General features: G+C 26.0%; 1 protein-coding gene across 2 annotated transcripts; it reads right to left on the reverse strand.

The window, feature by feature from the left end:
• Window positions 1-1,264: 1,264 nt before the first annotated feature.
• LOC111041733 (UTP--glucose-1-phosphate uridylyltransferase) lies at window positions 1,265-13,798 on the reverse strand. Of its 2 annotated transcripts, none has more exons than XM_022326126.1 (8): window positions 13,559-13,798; window positions 5,088-5,330; window positions 3,376-3,558; window positions 3,107-3,312; window positions 2,963-3,038; window positions 2,008-2,428; window positions 1,658-1,929; window positions 1,265-1,582 (listed from the first exon to the last, which is right to left on the reverse strand). In XM_022326126.1, exons 1-8 carry the CDS (start codon window positions 13,622-13,624, stop codon window positions 1,475-1,477), a joined length of 1,575 nt encoding a protein of 524 aa, XP_022181818.1. In that variant the 5' UTR covers window positions 13,625-13,798; the 3' UTR covers window positions 1,265-1,474. The 2 variants fall into 2 exon arrangements, with proteins under 2 accessions (XP_022181818.1, XP_022181825.1); XM_022326133.1 differs by lacking the exon at window positions 13,559-13,798 and adding an exon at window positions 6,347-6,597.
• Between the last annotated feature and the right edge of the window lie 1,705 nt (window positions 13,799-15,503).

Raw genomic sequence — 15,503 nt, forward strand, 5'->3', positions numbered from 1 at the left:
TCGAAAATTTCAAATGCTTATAAATAGCTTAATATTAGTTTAAATATTTTGAAAATATCATAAAGTATAGAAAATGATAATTTTAATAATATTGGATTTGTTTATAGTTTCTAAAATTAATACACTTTGAATTACATCAAAAAAGCTATAATAGAGTTATAATGTTAACTCAATTAAAGTTTGTCTTAATTTAAACTTACGACACTCAATCTTGTAATGAATTTTCAAACCTCAGGTAGGTATCATATAAATATTTTTAATTAAAAAAAAGAGTGTAAGTGGATGTCACTCTGCTGTACATTAGGTGTCTAGTAGGTTGTTATAATGGATGGTATTAAATTTGAATTTAATGATATGATATAATTGACTATTGTAAACGATAAACAATTCTAAGCAGAGACGGTGTGTCAGTCTAGGATATTTAAATATTTAATATTGTTTTTACTTAATATTAATGTGGTAACCAGCAAGTTAAATCAATATTATTCTTAAATTATCAATGATGCAGGAAAATTTTTTTATGAATTTGGAACCAAATAATTTATTAATGTTCGTGATTTTAACAAATTTTGTAAATATTTAAAATCTAAGTTCTAATTTTCAAGTTTTTTGACCAAGTGAACATTTTTTTATCAATATTAGTTCAATAAAAACTAATAATAATCACAAATATCATGCCTGTAAATAATTCAACACTAGTAAAAATTTTTGAAAATAGTATGTTTCAAAATGCAGATATATGTATTAAAAATTTCATGTATCTACGGAATTAGTTTTAGAGTTTCATAAAAAGCCAAAATCAATTTTGCCAATTCCAGTTTTTCCTTAATTTTTTTATTGTTTTTCCTGCCGCTTTTGAAAACTATTGAGAATTTGTTACTTTTGATCCAAAGTACCAACTGGACTCACTTTCCAACAGAAATTATGTTGTTGAAAAAAATTAAAACACTTTTACTGCCCTAAACTCTATGATGACAAACACAAAAAAAAAAAAATACAAATATCATTGTAAAATCAATATATTCATCACTCGGCTCAGAACCTAAAAGGTATATAATATGTATAGACATTTTGTTTTGAAATTTTATCAGTAAGTTTTTTTCAGTAGATCATAATATAAAAGCTTTATAATTTATACCTTTTAAATCAAGAACTAATAAGAACAATAATTTGTTATAAAATCTATTGATTTATTTTGATTATAATAATTATATAATATGTATACAAAAAAAAATGGTAAACAGTATAAAATATAAACACAACATATTAATTCAATAATTTATTCTTAAAACATTTTGAAAGCATGGCAATTAGATCTTCCCATTCTCAATATAACAACTGTAAATAATTCACTAAAACAACTTTGAAAATAAATAAAAACAATAAATATATATATATATATATCTAAAACAATACTATAATAATTAAAATATGTTGTGCTATTTCAAACAATAAGTAGCAATGTGCCATATTATTAATGATCGAGTATTCTCAGATTTCCAGACACTATCTTGTTCTCGAGAGTGGCATTTGAAGGGATGTCGATTCTATCTCCATGATTTGCAATTATAATAACAGTTCCCTAAAAACAATACATTATGTTATATATAATATTTTTTCTTATACACAATTTACAAATACAGAACTCAATTCTTACTTTCAAAGAAACATTTCGACCAAATGTTACATCACCAGAAACTGTTAAATGATCCAATTCCAGTATGTCAGGAATAGTTGCAAAACGAGACAAAAAGTCTTTTACTTTTGCAAAATCTTTATCGCCCAGTTTAACTAACGGAGTTGTAGGAAACATTCTCAATGGACTCATTGACAATGATCCATTTCTCATGTGGTACAAGTTGCTCATCACCAATAAAAGATCAGAGGTTTTTTTAACTGGTAAGAAACGACTTCTTGGTACATTTATACCTATATTTTTTTACATACAAAAAAAAAGGGTGAAGAAATTTAAAATTATTAGAAAAACATTTTTTTAATTTTACATACCAAGACCACCATTAAAAGATTTCATAGCTGCACCAACTGCTGTTTCAAGTTGAATTATATTTAAATTGTTGTCCAATGTTTTATTATTGACTATAATTTCCAAATTCATGGATCCTTCGTTTAAAACTTTATCAATAGCATCAAGTTTGATCCATAAGTTGTTAGTGTTAAAAAACTTAAACTTTTTTACTGATTTAAATTCTTCAAGATGTTCTTTAGGAACTTGCGCTATTTCCAATAGTCTCAATTTATTCTCATACTGAATTAATGTACCACCTTTAACATCAGCTTTAGTTTTATTGGTAACTTCCATTACAAATTCAAGAGGATTAGTTCCACGGTCTAATAACATATTGAGGATATTTAGGTCAACAGTTGCACCTAAGTTGTCAATGTTTGAGATGAAACAATAATCCCGACCCTAAGGAATTAATAGTATTTATTAATTAAATACTTAAAATAAAAAATTGTATTTGGTAGTATTTAGAATGTATATATCTGGCTTATATACACACAACCTAAGGAATAAACATTCTACATAATAAATATACATATACATTGAACTGTCTCCTCTTAAGAGAATGTCAGAATAACGCTTATTACACAGAAGTATTTATCAAATATTCATTATAGCAAAACCACACTTGTTTTTCAGGAAAATAAAATAAACAAAACTTATTAACAAAAATACTGAAGCAGTAATGTATTAATCTGGTACTCTATATAGATGATTTTAAATACTTATTAAAATAAACTAACATTTGTTTAATGTTAACTTCTGGATCATCGAAAAAAAAATATGATTGAAAAAATGCTGGGAAAGTAACTAATATCTTAATAGTATATTTTGAAATGTTCAGAGCAAACCCTGCATCAGAGCTTGTATATATAACACAGAGATAACAAATCATATACTATGTAAATTATATCATTTAATAAATATTAAAATACTTACGCTATCAATAAACTTTTGTAATAATCCTGAGTTTTTAAAACTATCATAGAAATCTCCGTGACCTGGAGGATACCAACTAAAATACAAAATAAGCAATTTATAGTTAATACAAAATTAAATGTTGATATAATTTATCAAACTAACGCCTCAATGTTGCCTTCAATATCACAGTCTTGTGCAATTGGTAGAAGTGATTCTTTAGATACTCGAGGAAAACAGCTTTGGTTAAATGTATATATCTCTACTTGAAGTCCTTTATATTTTCGAATAATTTGTTCAGTATCTTTATCCGTATTAAAAGAGTTCATTAAAACCAATGGTACATTTACATTGTATTTTTTATTTAAGTGCTGTCAAAAAATGGCAAAATTAAAGGTATGATGAAAATAATTTTTGTTGTGATAATCACTTACCTCAATTTGTTGAACCGTTAAATCAAGGAAGGTAAGATCATTTCTGACTTGTATAACAGACTTTGGACCACGGCATCCCATGGATGTACCAAGACCTCCATTAAGTTTAACTACCACCAATTTTTCAAGCTTAGAATGAATATCATCGGGGCTTGGTTTCGATAAAGTATCATAATCTCGTATCTATATTATATTGAATAAAATATATTTATACAATTAAAAAAGGATGTCTAAAGATATCATTAAACTGAAATTCAAGACCATACATATTTATTTGGAAAACAATAATATCTTAGTATCTATCTAATAAAAACTTACTGTTGTATAAAGTAACATTGAATGGATCTTACAATTTGCATTATCATGAATTATTAAAAATTTCTGTCAACGTTTAATAATATATTTGTTTATTTAGTAAAAGTTTATCAACCAGGCATAATAGCTATATATACTTATAACAATAAGTGTAAAATTAACATTTACCAACATTTTAATTTTTAGATATTCATAATTTATGTTTTTGGGGGGAAAAACAGAAATTTATTTGTGATTATTTACAATTCATTATATTTTTCAATTAAGCCATAAATTATGTACATGATTATATTACTTAAATATATAGAACTAGCTCTCTGAGCGTCGCTGGGGGAGACCCCCCAGACCCCCGTGTTAGCCGAAAGTGGGTACCGATTGCGGAGACTGAGTAGTTGAAACTATAAAAATCGCGTTTGTAGGTGTCGTTTTAAAGGAGGGAACATTTGAATGTCGAGTTGGGGGCTCTAGAAATTAGCGGTTAAAACGGCTCGATACATCCAGTCTTGTTTTTAATACGCGAAACCAAAAGCTTGAGTCGGAGCACCGTATTTATGTGTCTAGCAGGTCAGTCACGTCAAGGTGAAAATCGATTAAAATAAAGTTCAGACATCTAAGTAAGCCATCCGACAACGTCACATAGCCTACAATATGGGCCTGCATTGGTCTCTCGGTGTAACTTGCTCCGTCGGAAATGAAGGCCTCTGTCACATCCAGTGGAAATCGATTCACGTTTAACTTAGTCATCTAGGTAGGCAATCAGATTATGTCGGATAGAGGACAATGTGGGCCGGCATGTCAGGTATGCGGACACAGTGGTGGGCAACTATAAGTGAGAATTGTATTTGCAAAAGCCTATTAAAGGACATAATACATTAGCCCGGTGGGATCAAATTCGGTTCCTGCACTGGTTCTTACAATTCAAATATTAAATCAGTTATGGCATGTTTTTCTACCATGTTTTGTAACCAATTTAAAACTATCTGACATCATGAATAAATAATAAACTCAACCTTAAACACGGCAAGATTTGAAGTTGCTCCGATAAATCATAATTCAATAGACATAAAAATGATTTTTTCTATTAGATTATTTATATGATGATAAATTTACATTAGAACAGTCAAATATCAATGATTTCAAAATATGTTTTGTCTTTTTAATGAACAACTGTTTATTTTTCAGTTAAATGAAAAATTACTATATTGGTTCCTAGTTATAAAGTATAACAGTATAAGTCAATTAAAAAAATATTAGATAAACAAACAATAATTATCTGCAGGTCAAGTATTAGGTCGTCAAAACAAGTGAAAATATTAATAAAATAAATAAAAAATTATAATAATGATAATAATAGTTAATTTATTTATTAATATTCTTAATTAATACTGTATACTTACAGCATCAGTAGGCAATTTTTCAATTTTGTCCCAATCAACTGATGGGCCAGATTCTTCCAGGAAACGTTGAAATAAGCGCGAAAACGCTGTAAATTGAGACTTTGCTAAATCTCTTTTGTCATCTGATGTTGTTTTAAGCAAAGCGGTCATTTCTTTTTCTAATTGTACCAATGAATCACGTTGAGTAACTTCTTTGAACTCTTTCAAGTCTGTACTTGAAGGTACACGAGAGTGTCCTTTTGGCTGTAAACAAAAATTCAAAATGTAGGAATACAACTAAATCTAAATAAATATTTTGCTTACATTATTTAACATAGCATGAATTGTGATGCGTTATTATAATATACTATACAAATATTGGGAATTATACTAATAGGTAATAACAATACATTTTAATGTTGTGAATAAGAATGATATTTTGTGTTTCATTAAAAATTTTTTTTTAAAGCAAGACATAAAAAAAAACACCAATAATTAATAAACATTTTTTTAAAATTGTGTGCAGAAGCCATATTATTTTAATGAATACATTTTTTTTTTTTTTAATGTAATAATATACTTGGTACAATAAATAGGAAAATAAATATAATACTAATGTTGACAATTTCTCATACTCATTAGTCATTACTGTCTACTCAATAGACAATAAAATTGTATTCCTAATAACTCTTTTATAACTCTTTTAGTATAAACCCAGGGAAATTATTTTAACTGAAAATTAATAGTTAAAAAAAATGTGAATATTACAAAGTAAGTTGAGAGTAAAATGCAATTTTTAGTTATAATTTTAAATAGCATTTCAATTATTTAATTACCTAAATTAATATTATAGGTAATTCTATAATTACATTTTTTATTTAAATTATACAAAATATTAATCACTATTATTAGATATGTAAATACAATATTTAAAATAATGGTAGATCATAAAATCCCCTAGATAGAAGATATACATATTTGTCATGCAGTTGTTATTAAAAATTAAACTAATAATAATCCATGAAAAGGAATTTATTTGAATGTCATCAATAAATAGTATTATTATTAAATACAACAGAAACAGTATAATTAATATTTTATACATAGTCATAGTCATATCATTTGCATAACTTGAAAATAAAGTACAATATTTACTAAGAGTTTCATCATGTTTCTCGAAAATTTGAAATTGAATTTAATCATTAATGTATAAGAAAAAAAACTTAAGCATAAAATAAAATAATATTATAAAACATGCAAATGAATGTAATAAAAATTACCTTAACGACATTTGTGGAAATATTTATTCCCGAGTATCCGACATTTGTTTCCTCGACCATTTTTTCTAACAGAATTTTACAATATTTATTTTACTTTACTCGAATACAACGTCAAACGAACATCCGTCACTATGAGCACAACATAAACTGGCCTTCCCTCACTCATAAAACCAGTTTTTATACAGCTAACTCATGTAGTTTTTCTACAGCCTTTATCTAATCTGCAAAACGCAATTGTACCGTGTCGATCGAAAGCTCTCAATAATAATATATTCGTACTACATCGTTAAACGTTTTTTCATTCCTTCTATGATTTTAAATAGTAATACTGTTTGCTATCAATATTTCAATTACCAATGTTATCTAATATTTATCTATACATAGTTCCACTACTAATCGACCGCGACGTCAACACGTCATGAATAATAATGAAAAAATGACGTCTTCTAATAAATAGTATTTTGAAACATGAAAATTAGTTTTAATTATAATGAATAAAAATAGCCATGTATATTCTAGAAACATAGTCAGATAGGTACAATATTTATGTAAAAAATAAATCGTTTTATCTTTATGCGCAGTTAGTGCCAATGTTCTATTATAGTTTATAAGGTTTCTAGCTCAGCTCAGTAGCTTACTACTTGCTTTTTATACAATTTATTATGAGAATTCTTACCTCTTCATTATAAAAATGTAATTGGTTAAAATTTTGACGACCCAAAACATATTGTTTTTGATATTCAGTCATTATTTAGAACAATTATACTTTTAAACAGAAAATAAAAAACGATTTAACTACAAAATGAATGAATGACAATTCAAATATGTTACTTACACAAAAATATAATAAATAATATAAAATTAGTTTTGTTGAATTATTGTGTTGCTATGATGCGTAATAATATAATATTTGATTTTTTATTAATGAATACAAATAAACAGAAATAGGTACAGTATTCATATAAATTAATACGAAATTCTATTACGCCATTGAGGTAAATTTACGAGCAAAATAAATAATTATCATTCAATTTTAGGTGGTGAACTGGTGACTACAGTATTTTTGGTCCCTTTCCTAACAAGACGAACGCCAAGTCATTGTTATGTAAAAATGTATAGGTATTTATTTTGTTTTATAAAATGTATAATAAAAATATAATAAAAAAAATTATTATTGCGATGTAAATTATTGAATTTGTTCACCAGGTACTAAATCTAGATCGTCATTTGAAGTCATTATTATGGTACTCTTGAGAATTATGATTCCAAACGGTTTTGGGCCATGGTACTTGAATTATAGACATTCTAGAAGTTCTATTATAATTTAAAAACGATTGTTTTTACGTTCAAATGTAAAATGTTTTCCCTACTAACTACGGTGCATTATTCCCTAATAAAAATTCAAAATTATAATAACTAAAACCTGATAAAAGTACAATTAGTGTGCCTATTGCCTACTGCCCGGACAGATATTTTATTGGAGTAGACGCCGCTAATTAACTAAGAACACGGATAATTGATACAATTGCGTTATTGAAACAAAATGCACCGGCCATATATTAGAACATTGAAAATAAAGTATTTTAGTTTTAAAAACTATCATGGTGTCATTTAACACGTTTTAGTTACTAAAAATATTCAAATATTTAATAAAAAAAAATCATGCTTGAACTTTCCACCGTAGTTTAGACGTCCCGACGACGGAATAATTATTCATAGGCAATGTTAAATAACTGGAAAGTATAGCTACTCAATGTCGAATTTAATTAAACTATACACAATACACATAAGCATATTTCAACTCTAAAAAAAAGTGTATTGCGTGGCGAAGCCTAAATTTGTACTATAGAACACATTTAGTATTTAGTAAACACTATTCACTATTAAATATTTGTTTATTCATTAATATAAAATATATATGTTACCTATTTTATAACTAACTGTGATTATTGGAAATTTTTTAACCGGACACGAGGAGAAGGAGAAGACTATTAAATACGTTAGTATATTGTATGTATAAAAATATATATATATACAGTACAAAGGTGTTATGGAATTACATAGGTTCATACACAAAATAATATACGTCTAATTTATTTTTAATTGTACGTGAATTATATCCGAATATCTGATTATTTACTAAGAATAAGTAAGTCATATTACACACAATTATTGTGTTTAATAGTATTTATAATCAATGGTATTACTTATGTAGTACGAAATTTGAGAAATTTTAAACACCGCTGATGTTTTGAGTAAAAATTAAAACAAAAAATAACAATCAATTAGACGATATAGTAAGTACTTTACAAATACCACACATTTAGTCGTCTAATAAATTATAATTTATGAGAACTAATTTATACTAATTAAATTACTTTTTAATCGGTGACTATTGAACTAACATATTATTTGTAAGCAATAAATGTTTTTTAAAACAATTATCAATAAAAATATAATTTTCACTTTAACGTTATTCTTTATTATACTTGATAATACAAAAAACAAATATTTTAATTTAAATTGAATAGTGATTATGAATAAATTAGTATCATAGATCTGAAAACTTAATGTACAAAAATGTAGGTAATGAAATTACAACTATAGGCATTAAAAGTTATTGAAGTACCTACCTAACTAATCAAATTATAAAAATCTTGTATTATGTAAATAATTTAATTTATATTTATATATTTTTTTTTAAATACAAGTAATACGATGATGTTTTTTTAATAAAATTTGAATAGAATCAATACATTCAATATATTTTAATGGATTCCACAACAAATTTAAAGTATTGGAATAGTTTTAAAAACCTTGGGAAAACAGCGGAAATCAGGAGCCTAAATATAGCAACAGCTCCCCCTTCGTAAAAATAGCGAGAATCAAGTATTCAACTACCTACTATTGTTAGTTGTTATTACATTAAATTGACATATTTAAACATCCAAGGTTAAGTTACCTGTTTTTTTTTCAATAATGACTAACAGTAACCAAATTTTGATATTTGTGACTTATGGTAAATCTTGACTACAAAATGTTCCAAATTAAATTAGATATGCACGAGGTATACACCTCAAAAATCAACTGCATGTTTGGACTGGATAAAATGCTATTTATATAAGTTGGTGTTTACAATTACAAGCATATTATAATGACTATCGACATTTTTTAAAGTTTTTCAAAATTGAAAACCATGATCCAAACACTTCAAACTAATTATAAATTCTAACAAATGTGTACATCTACACTCTGTCTAGCGACAGATCACGCCAATACTGCGCCACCCCGCGTCACCATAATATCGAAACCGGTCCCCGTATGGCAGGGTATCACGTGAGGATGCGCAGAAAAATCGATGTTGATCATCCCGCGGCGCGTTCCTTCGATGGAACTTTTTATATGACATGACAAAATAGATAAATTCTTAATCTTTATAATAAGTACCTATACTTATACTTCCATATGATATATATTCAGACATTCAGAACGTTTCACTTTTTTTTTTATAAATAAATCTGTCCAGTAACATAGGATTGAAATGGGATTTTCGGGAGAAGTTGAGTAAAGCTTACAATTACATATTTATTGACAATTTTTTAATGTTAAGCACTTTCATTGTGCGCATGCGCGATACAACTTTTAATTTTTTAATAACAACACCAAATTTTTTAAGTCATTTTGACCTTTAAGCCATGGCTTTAACACAAAATTGATTGAATTACGTGTTAAAGTCAAGTCGAAAATACGTGAAATCTCATGAGTAATTTGGAAAAATCACAATATTATTGTCGACAATTGCAACTATAAATCGTTGCAATTCAGTCAATTTTAGTTTTAAAGTCATGGTTAAAAGGTAAAAATGATTTTAAAATGTGTTCTATCTACATAATATATGGTGTTATCATTTAAAAAGACAAGTTGCATATCAGGACAATGATAGAGCTAAATTTGAAAATCGTCAACAAATTTATCTTTAGTTTTTTTTAAATTTTTTATTTTATAATAAGATATATTATGAAAAAAAATTTTGAATTTTCATTTTTAAATATTTTTACGTATTGCGAATAAAATACCAAGAGGGTGGGGGTTAAGCACCCAACCTCCACCCCACCGTGTGTACGCAAATTGGCGCCTTGGGTGACTAAAGGGAAAATGACCAGTGAAGACTGAAAGCACTTTGAGGTTTAAAATTTAAAATTTAAATAATTGTATAATATAAGAGCTTACAAAAACTCGTTTTAGGTTTTTACTTTTTACTGAGTTAAGTATTTGGCTTATTCTTATGCAGTCAATACAAATTAATTTTATTTTTAACTTTAATTAGTCTTTACTAATTTTTGGTGGTTGTTGTAACTGGTAATATTTTGCATTAATCAATATATTACTCTACCTGATGGCTTATTAACAACTAATTATTATTTTGTCATATCACATGGAATGTATTCTAGAAATAAACTTTAAATTATTTAATAGTTAGTGTGAAATTATAATTAATATTTATCTATAAATGTTTATTTATTCACACAGATAATGTAATTAAATTAAGAGAAAAAAAGTCATAGTGAATTTTAGGAATGCATTGTTGAGGATGTAGAACTTAATAATATGTTTTAATAATTTTTGTACTCTTATTGAGCTTGACATAACACTTTTAAACTTAAAATAATCAAAATCAACAAAGCATTCTACATTATTGATTAAACCTATTGAAGTGGGTCACATGACATACACATGTTACAATAAAAATATATAATCAAATATTATTCTCATATAAAATTAAATGTAAATTTAGAAAATATAAATTGTCTCCCAGATACAATGCTACCTTTTCATTAATTGTTAAATATTATGATAGTAATATATATATATATCTTGAATGTTGATGTACTTGCATACAGTGGTAGCAAAATCATCAAAAAGACATTTTATGACAAAAAAAACTTAAGATCATCCACCACCATTCAACATAAATACATTATATTCTACCAATTTACTTATAATTTACTTTTATCAAATTATTCTTCAATTTACCTATCCATAAAATAATTTGAAAAATCTGTATATTTTTAAAATTATAATTCTATTGTATTCATGTAATTTGGATTAGTAGGTAATAAAATAATAATATTGATGATTGATTTTAAGGTAAATAGTAAATACATGAACAAAATATTCAAATCTAGTGACAATACACAAAAGTATCATATTAGAATGAAAATATTGTCATCGCCTTATCGAGGCTATCATAACATTGGCATATAGTATGTAATTCTCAACAGATATTCCCGGAATGGGGGGAGAGCAGTTGGTGCAAAAGTTGACATAATAAATTAGATAACCGTAGTTAATTAGAGATTGGATAATTATGTTTTAATAAATAGTTAAATAAGATTGTTTAAGCAATATAAGTATATATTCTCTTAATATTTTTTAACCCTTAAATATACTTTTACAAACAAAAGAATGACCAGTTTATATTATTATTAAGTTAAAGTGAATTAAGTTAGTGTAAAGACTTAAAGGTTCGATAATAGAACTACAAGAATAACAATTTAAATTAACTTTTTAATGTGTTAAATGTACTATAAGAAACTGTAACAATTCAAAATTAACAATTTATTTATTTTTTTAATTTAAAACAAGATAATACAAAATCTATACAAAGTCGTACAATAAGAGCATATAATAAAAGCAACTATAAAGTAAAAATTAGAGAAATAGAACAATTTATGATAATACTGGATACATCTTTACAATAATATGTTCTACATTAAACAATTTAAACATATATATATATTTCGTAACAATGATGCTAATACATGAGGTAAATTAAAACAAAATAAATGCCCATTCCCCATATACTATTTTTTTTAAAAGTGTTTTAATTCATTGTTCAAATAGTAGAAATATTCCTAAATATATCATTATGAATACAATATTCTCTAATGTCTAAATATGCATTTTGTATGTACCTATATTTGTTGTTAAATAAAATGTCGAGGAACTTCACTCAAATGACACCTACTTCATAGCCTCAGTAAAAAAATGTAAAAACACTAAAATCCTGTATCCAACGAGGTACCTAGTGATAATATATTATTATTATTATTATTATTATTATTATATACTCTGTACATTGCGGTTGAGTTTAAGAGGTCAAAATAGTTGTCAATTGATATTGTAACAGTATGTTTATTGTGATTAATAAATAAGTGACCAGTGTAACTTTGTATCAACCCAAATTAGTCGTATTTTGAGTATACAATATTTGGTTTATATTGACATCAAAAGTATTTTGCATCTAGTGAGCTAATTCTCTCAGGGGCGTCCCTGGTAGACATTAATATCATTAATATTTCCACAATGGCACTAATCGACAAATTATTATATCATGTGAATTAATGAAACAGTCAGTATTAAATATTAATAAAATAACTAGGTATAGGTAATTAGTTAGATCATACTATAAAATCATTCATATATTACATTTAAAGTGGAATCGTATACCAGCTTTGTAATCCACATCCCTGACAAACTAACTTCAAAACATTGGTAGTGCTACTAAAAATATTTTTTGTTTATAAAAAATAAGTAATAAACAAGTATAATAATAGATAAATGTATATGTTGCATTAAAATTAATATTAAATTATAGTATTGCCAATAATACAAGATACAATATTGTATATCATTAGTTTATTAAGTTAATGCTCTTATAAATTATTATAGAGAGGAAAAATATTGATAATTATATGATAATTAGCAATTATTATTAATTTAATAGCAGTACTTGAAAACCTAGAAAAATATTGTAAACATTAGACTTTGTACTTTAAATCAGATCTTTACACAATTACAATGCTATCATCCATAGCTAACAAAAATAAGATTAAAAAGTTTAATCAAGTTATTTAATGAGTCCAATGTTTTTTTTTTACGTAGGATTAATGGATTTATTTGTATCGAGTTCTTAAATAAGTAAATAACACTTATTTAACTATTTATAAAATTAACGTAACATGAGTAAACTGTCAGTACTCCAGTCATATAATAGAAACATAAATATTTTTATAGAAGCAGGTAAACTACTAATTATTATTATTTTTTTTTTAATATATTCTGTTAAGATTGTATTGATATTTTGTATCTAATACGTTAAATGGCAGTTTAATATACTCATATAATTTATCAAATAATAAAACAATGTACCTGATGTTCATCTGTGTTCACAGATAATAAGTTAGTAGACATTATAGAACTCTGTGATATGGACATGGTTGTTTAATTAAATGATACTTAATGCGTAAATACTGTAAATATACTAAGTATTAAATGAATATGAAACAAATTTAGGAAGAAAATGTATGCTTTAAATCACTGGACAATGATGGACAGTGGACACTGGACAGTATTCGCAATCGCAAACGACACAAACCACTGAAGTGTCACAGACCACAGCAAACGCTAAATACAAACACAGATTACAGCTGAAGTCAGTTGTCAATTGTTATCGCCTATCGGTTATTACTTTTTATCTCTTATTATTATCTCTATTATCTCAACAATAAGCAATGTGTAATAATATTGTATATAAATATAAAATATAAAATATTGTACACGAATTTTTTTTGTAGAATATTAAATTATTAACAACATATTAGAAGGCGAAAATGGCTTGGCTTTAGTATTCGATTTAAAATTCTGATCCTACTATTTTGATACCTATAACCTATTATATTTATGGATTTATCATTTATGGTTTGAGTACATAACGACTATATAGCAACCAATTAAAACAAAAAAACCATGATATACTTTTATAATGGCAGAGAATAGATAAAATCGCATTTCTAGTATACTTTAGAACTGTAGAAGTAGGTAGTGTAAGTAGGTGAAAAATAGCTAACAGACATAAAAACATCAAGTAGTTTGAACGAAACAGTAAATACAAATTACGAGTCAACATAAGTTATAACAAGTATACAAGGTCATTCCTAAATCCAACCTTATGTTATTTATATGAGTATATCTTGGTTGAGTAATCCATGTCACCTTGATTTAACGAACACCTATATATTATATAGTACCTACGAGAGTTTAATTTATCATTTATTCATTTCTTATTTTAAAATTAATAATGCACTTATTGCACTTTATTTAAACTTTAGACAGATGAAAATAGATTTATAAATCCATAACAATATTATAGATTTGATTAATTTGTCAAACATCTTGAAATTTGGTTTTAATTCTAATATTTTATAAAATAGGATTATTCACGATAGTTGATTGTTATTTATGAATCGAGTGTAAAAAATTAACGTGTGTGACGTAACATCATGGTTTAGGTTCAATACTTCAATGTTCATAATATTATACATTTAAACATTTATACTCGTAAATTAGAATGTCGTTTGCGGTAAACGTAAGTTGTAAATTACTGTTGACTGTATAACGTACATTTAGGTTGGTTGGTAGGTACCTATGTAGCCCAGTAGGGTACCTACTTCATACTTATCAACAAATTTAAAACTTTAGCATATAGATAGAGCCGACAAAGATCTTTTCTTCATATTATTACAACAATTTAATTATACAAAAATAGGTAGGTATATTACTATAAAATATAAACACGCATGTATTGAGTTGATATACGGAAACAGTCTATATATAGGTTTTGGGTAATTAATAGGTAATATTATATTGTATTATTAAGGGTACTCTTTTGTTTTATTTTGTGTCTATAGTTTTGATTTTTATCTTTACACAACAACCTGCAATAGTGGTTCAGTTACTGACAAGTACCTAATAACAATTGTAATTGAAGTTAGAACACGGAATATGTAATTGGTAAATTCATTTTTCAAAGTACCTAGATATATTATTAGTAATAATTTATTACATTAAATATATTTAGCATTTTAATATATTGTTAAGTATATAAATGGTTTATTCTTGGACATTTGTTGTATTTGCGTAATATTAAAACCCCTCCAAAAATGTGGGTCCATATTCCTCTACCGTAGGAAAAATTTTAATTTTAGCAACACGAACCTCCATATTTAATAGGAATTTATTATTTTATATTTATACATGCTTTACATATTACATCCCTTTAAATGTTTTATGACATGTATGGTATAGTGTATGGTAT

Source organism: Myzus persicae, unplaced genomic scaffold, assembly GCF_001856785.1.
Source record: "Myzus persicae strain clone G006 unplaced genomic scaffold, MPER_G0061.0, whole genome shotgun sequence".
In the NCBI taxonomy this organism is placed as follows: domain Eukaryota; kingdom Metazoa; phylum Arthropoda; class Insecta; order Hemiptera; family Aphididae; genus Myzus; species Myzus persicae.

Coding starts and splice junctions, on each gene's coding strand:
- LOC111041733 (XM_022326126.1), bottom strand. CDS start 13,624: ATGTCCATATCACAGAGTTCTATAATGTCTACTAACTTATTATCTGTG. Junction 3,039..3,106: donor ATTGAAGGCAACATTGAGGC/GTTAGTTTGATA, acceptor TTTGTATTTTAG/TTGGTATCCTCCAGGTCACG. Junction 1,930..2,007: donor ATCTTTTAATGGTGGTCTTG/GTATGTAAAATT, acceptor AAAAAAATATAG/GTATAAATGTACCAAGAAGT.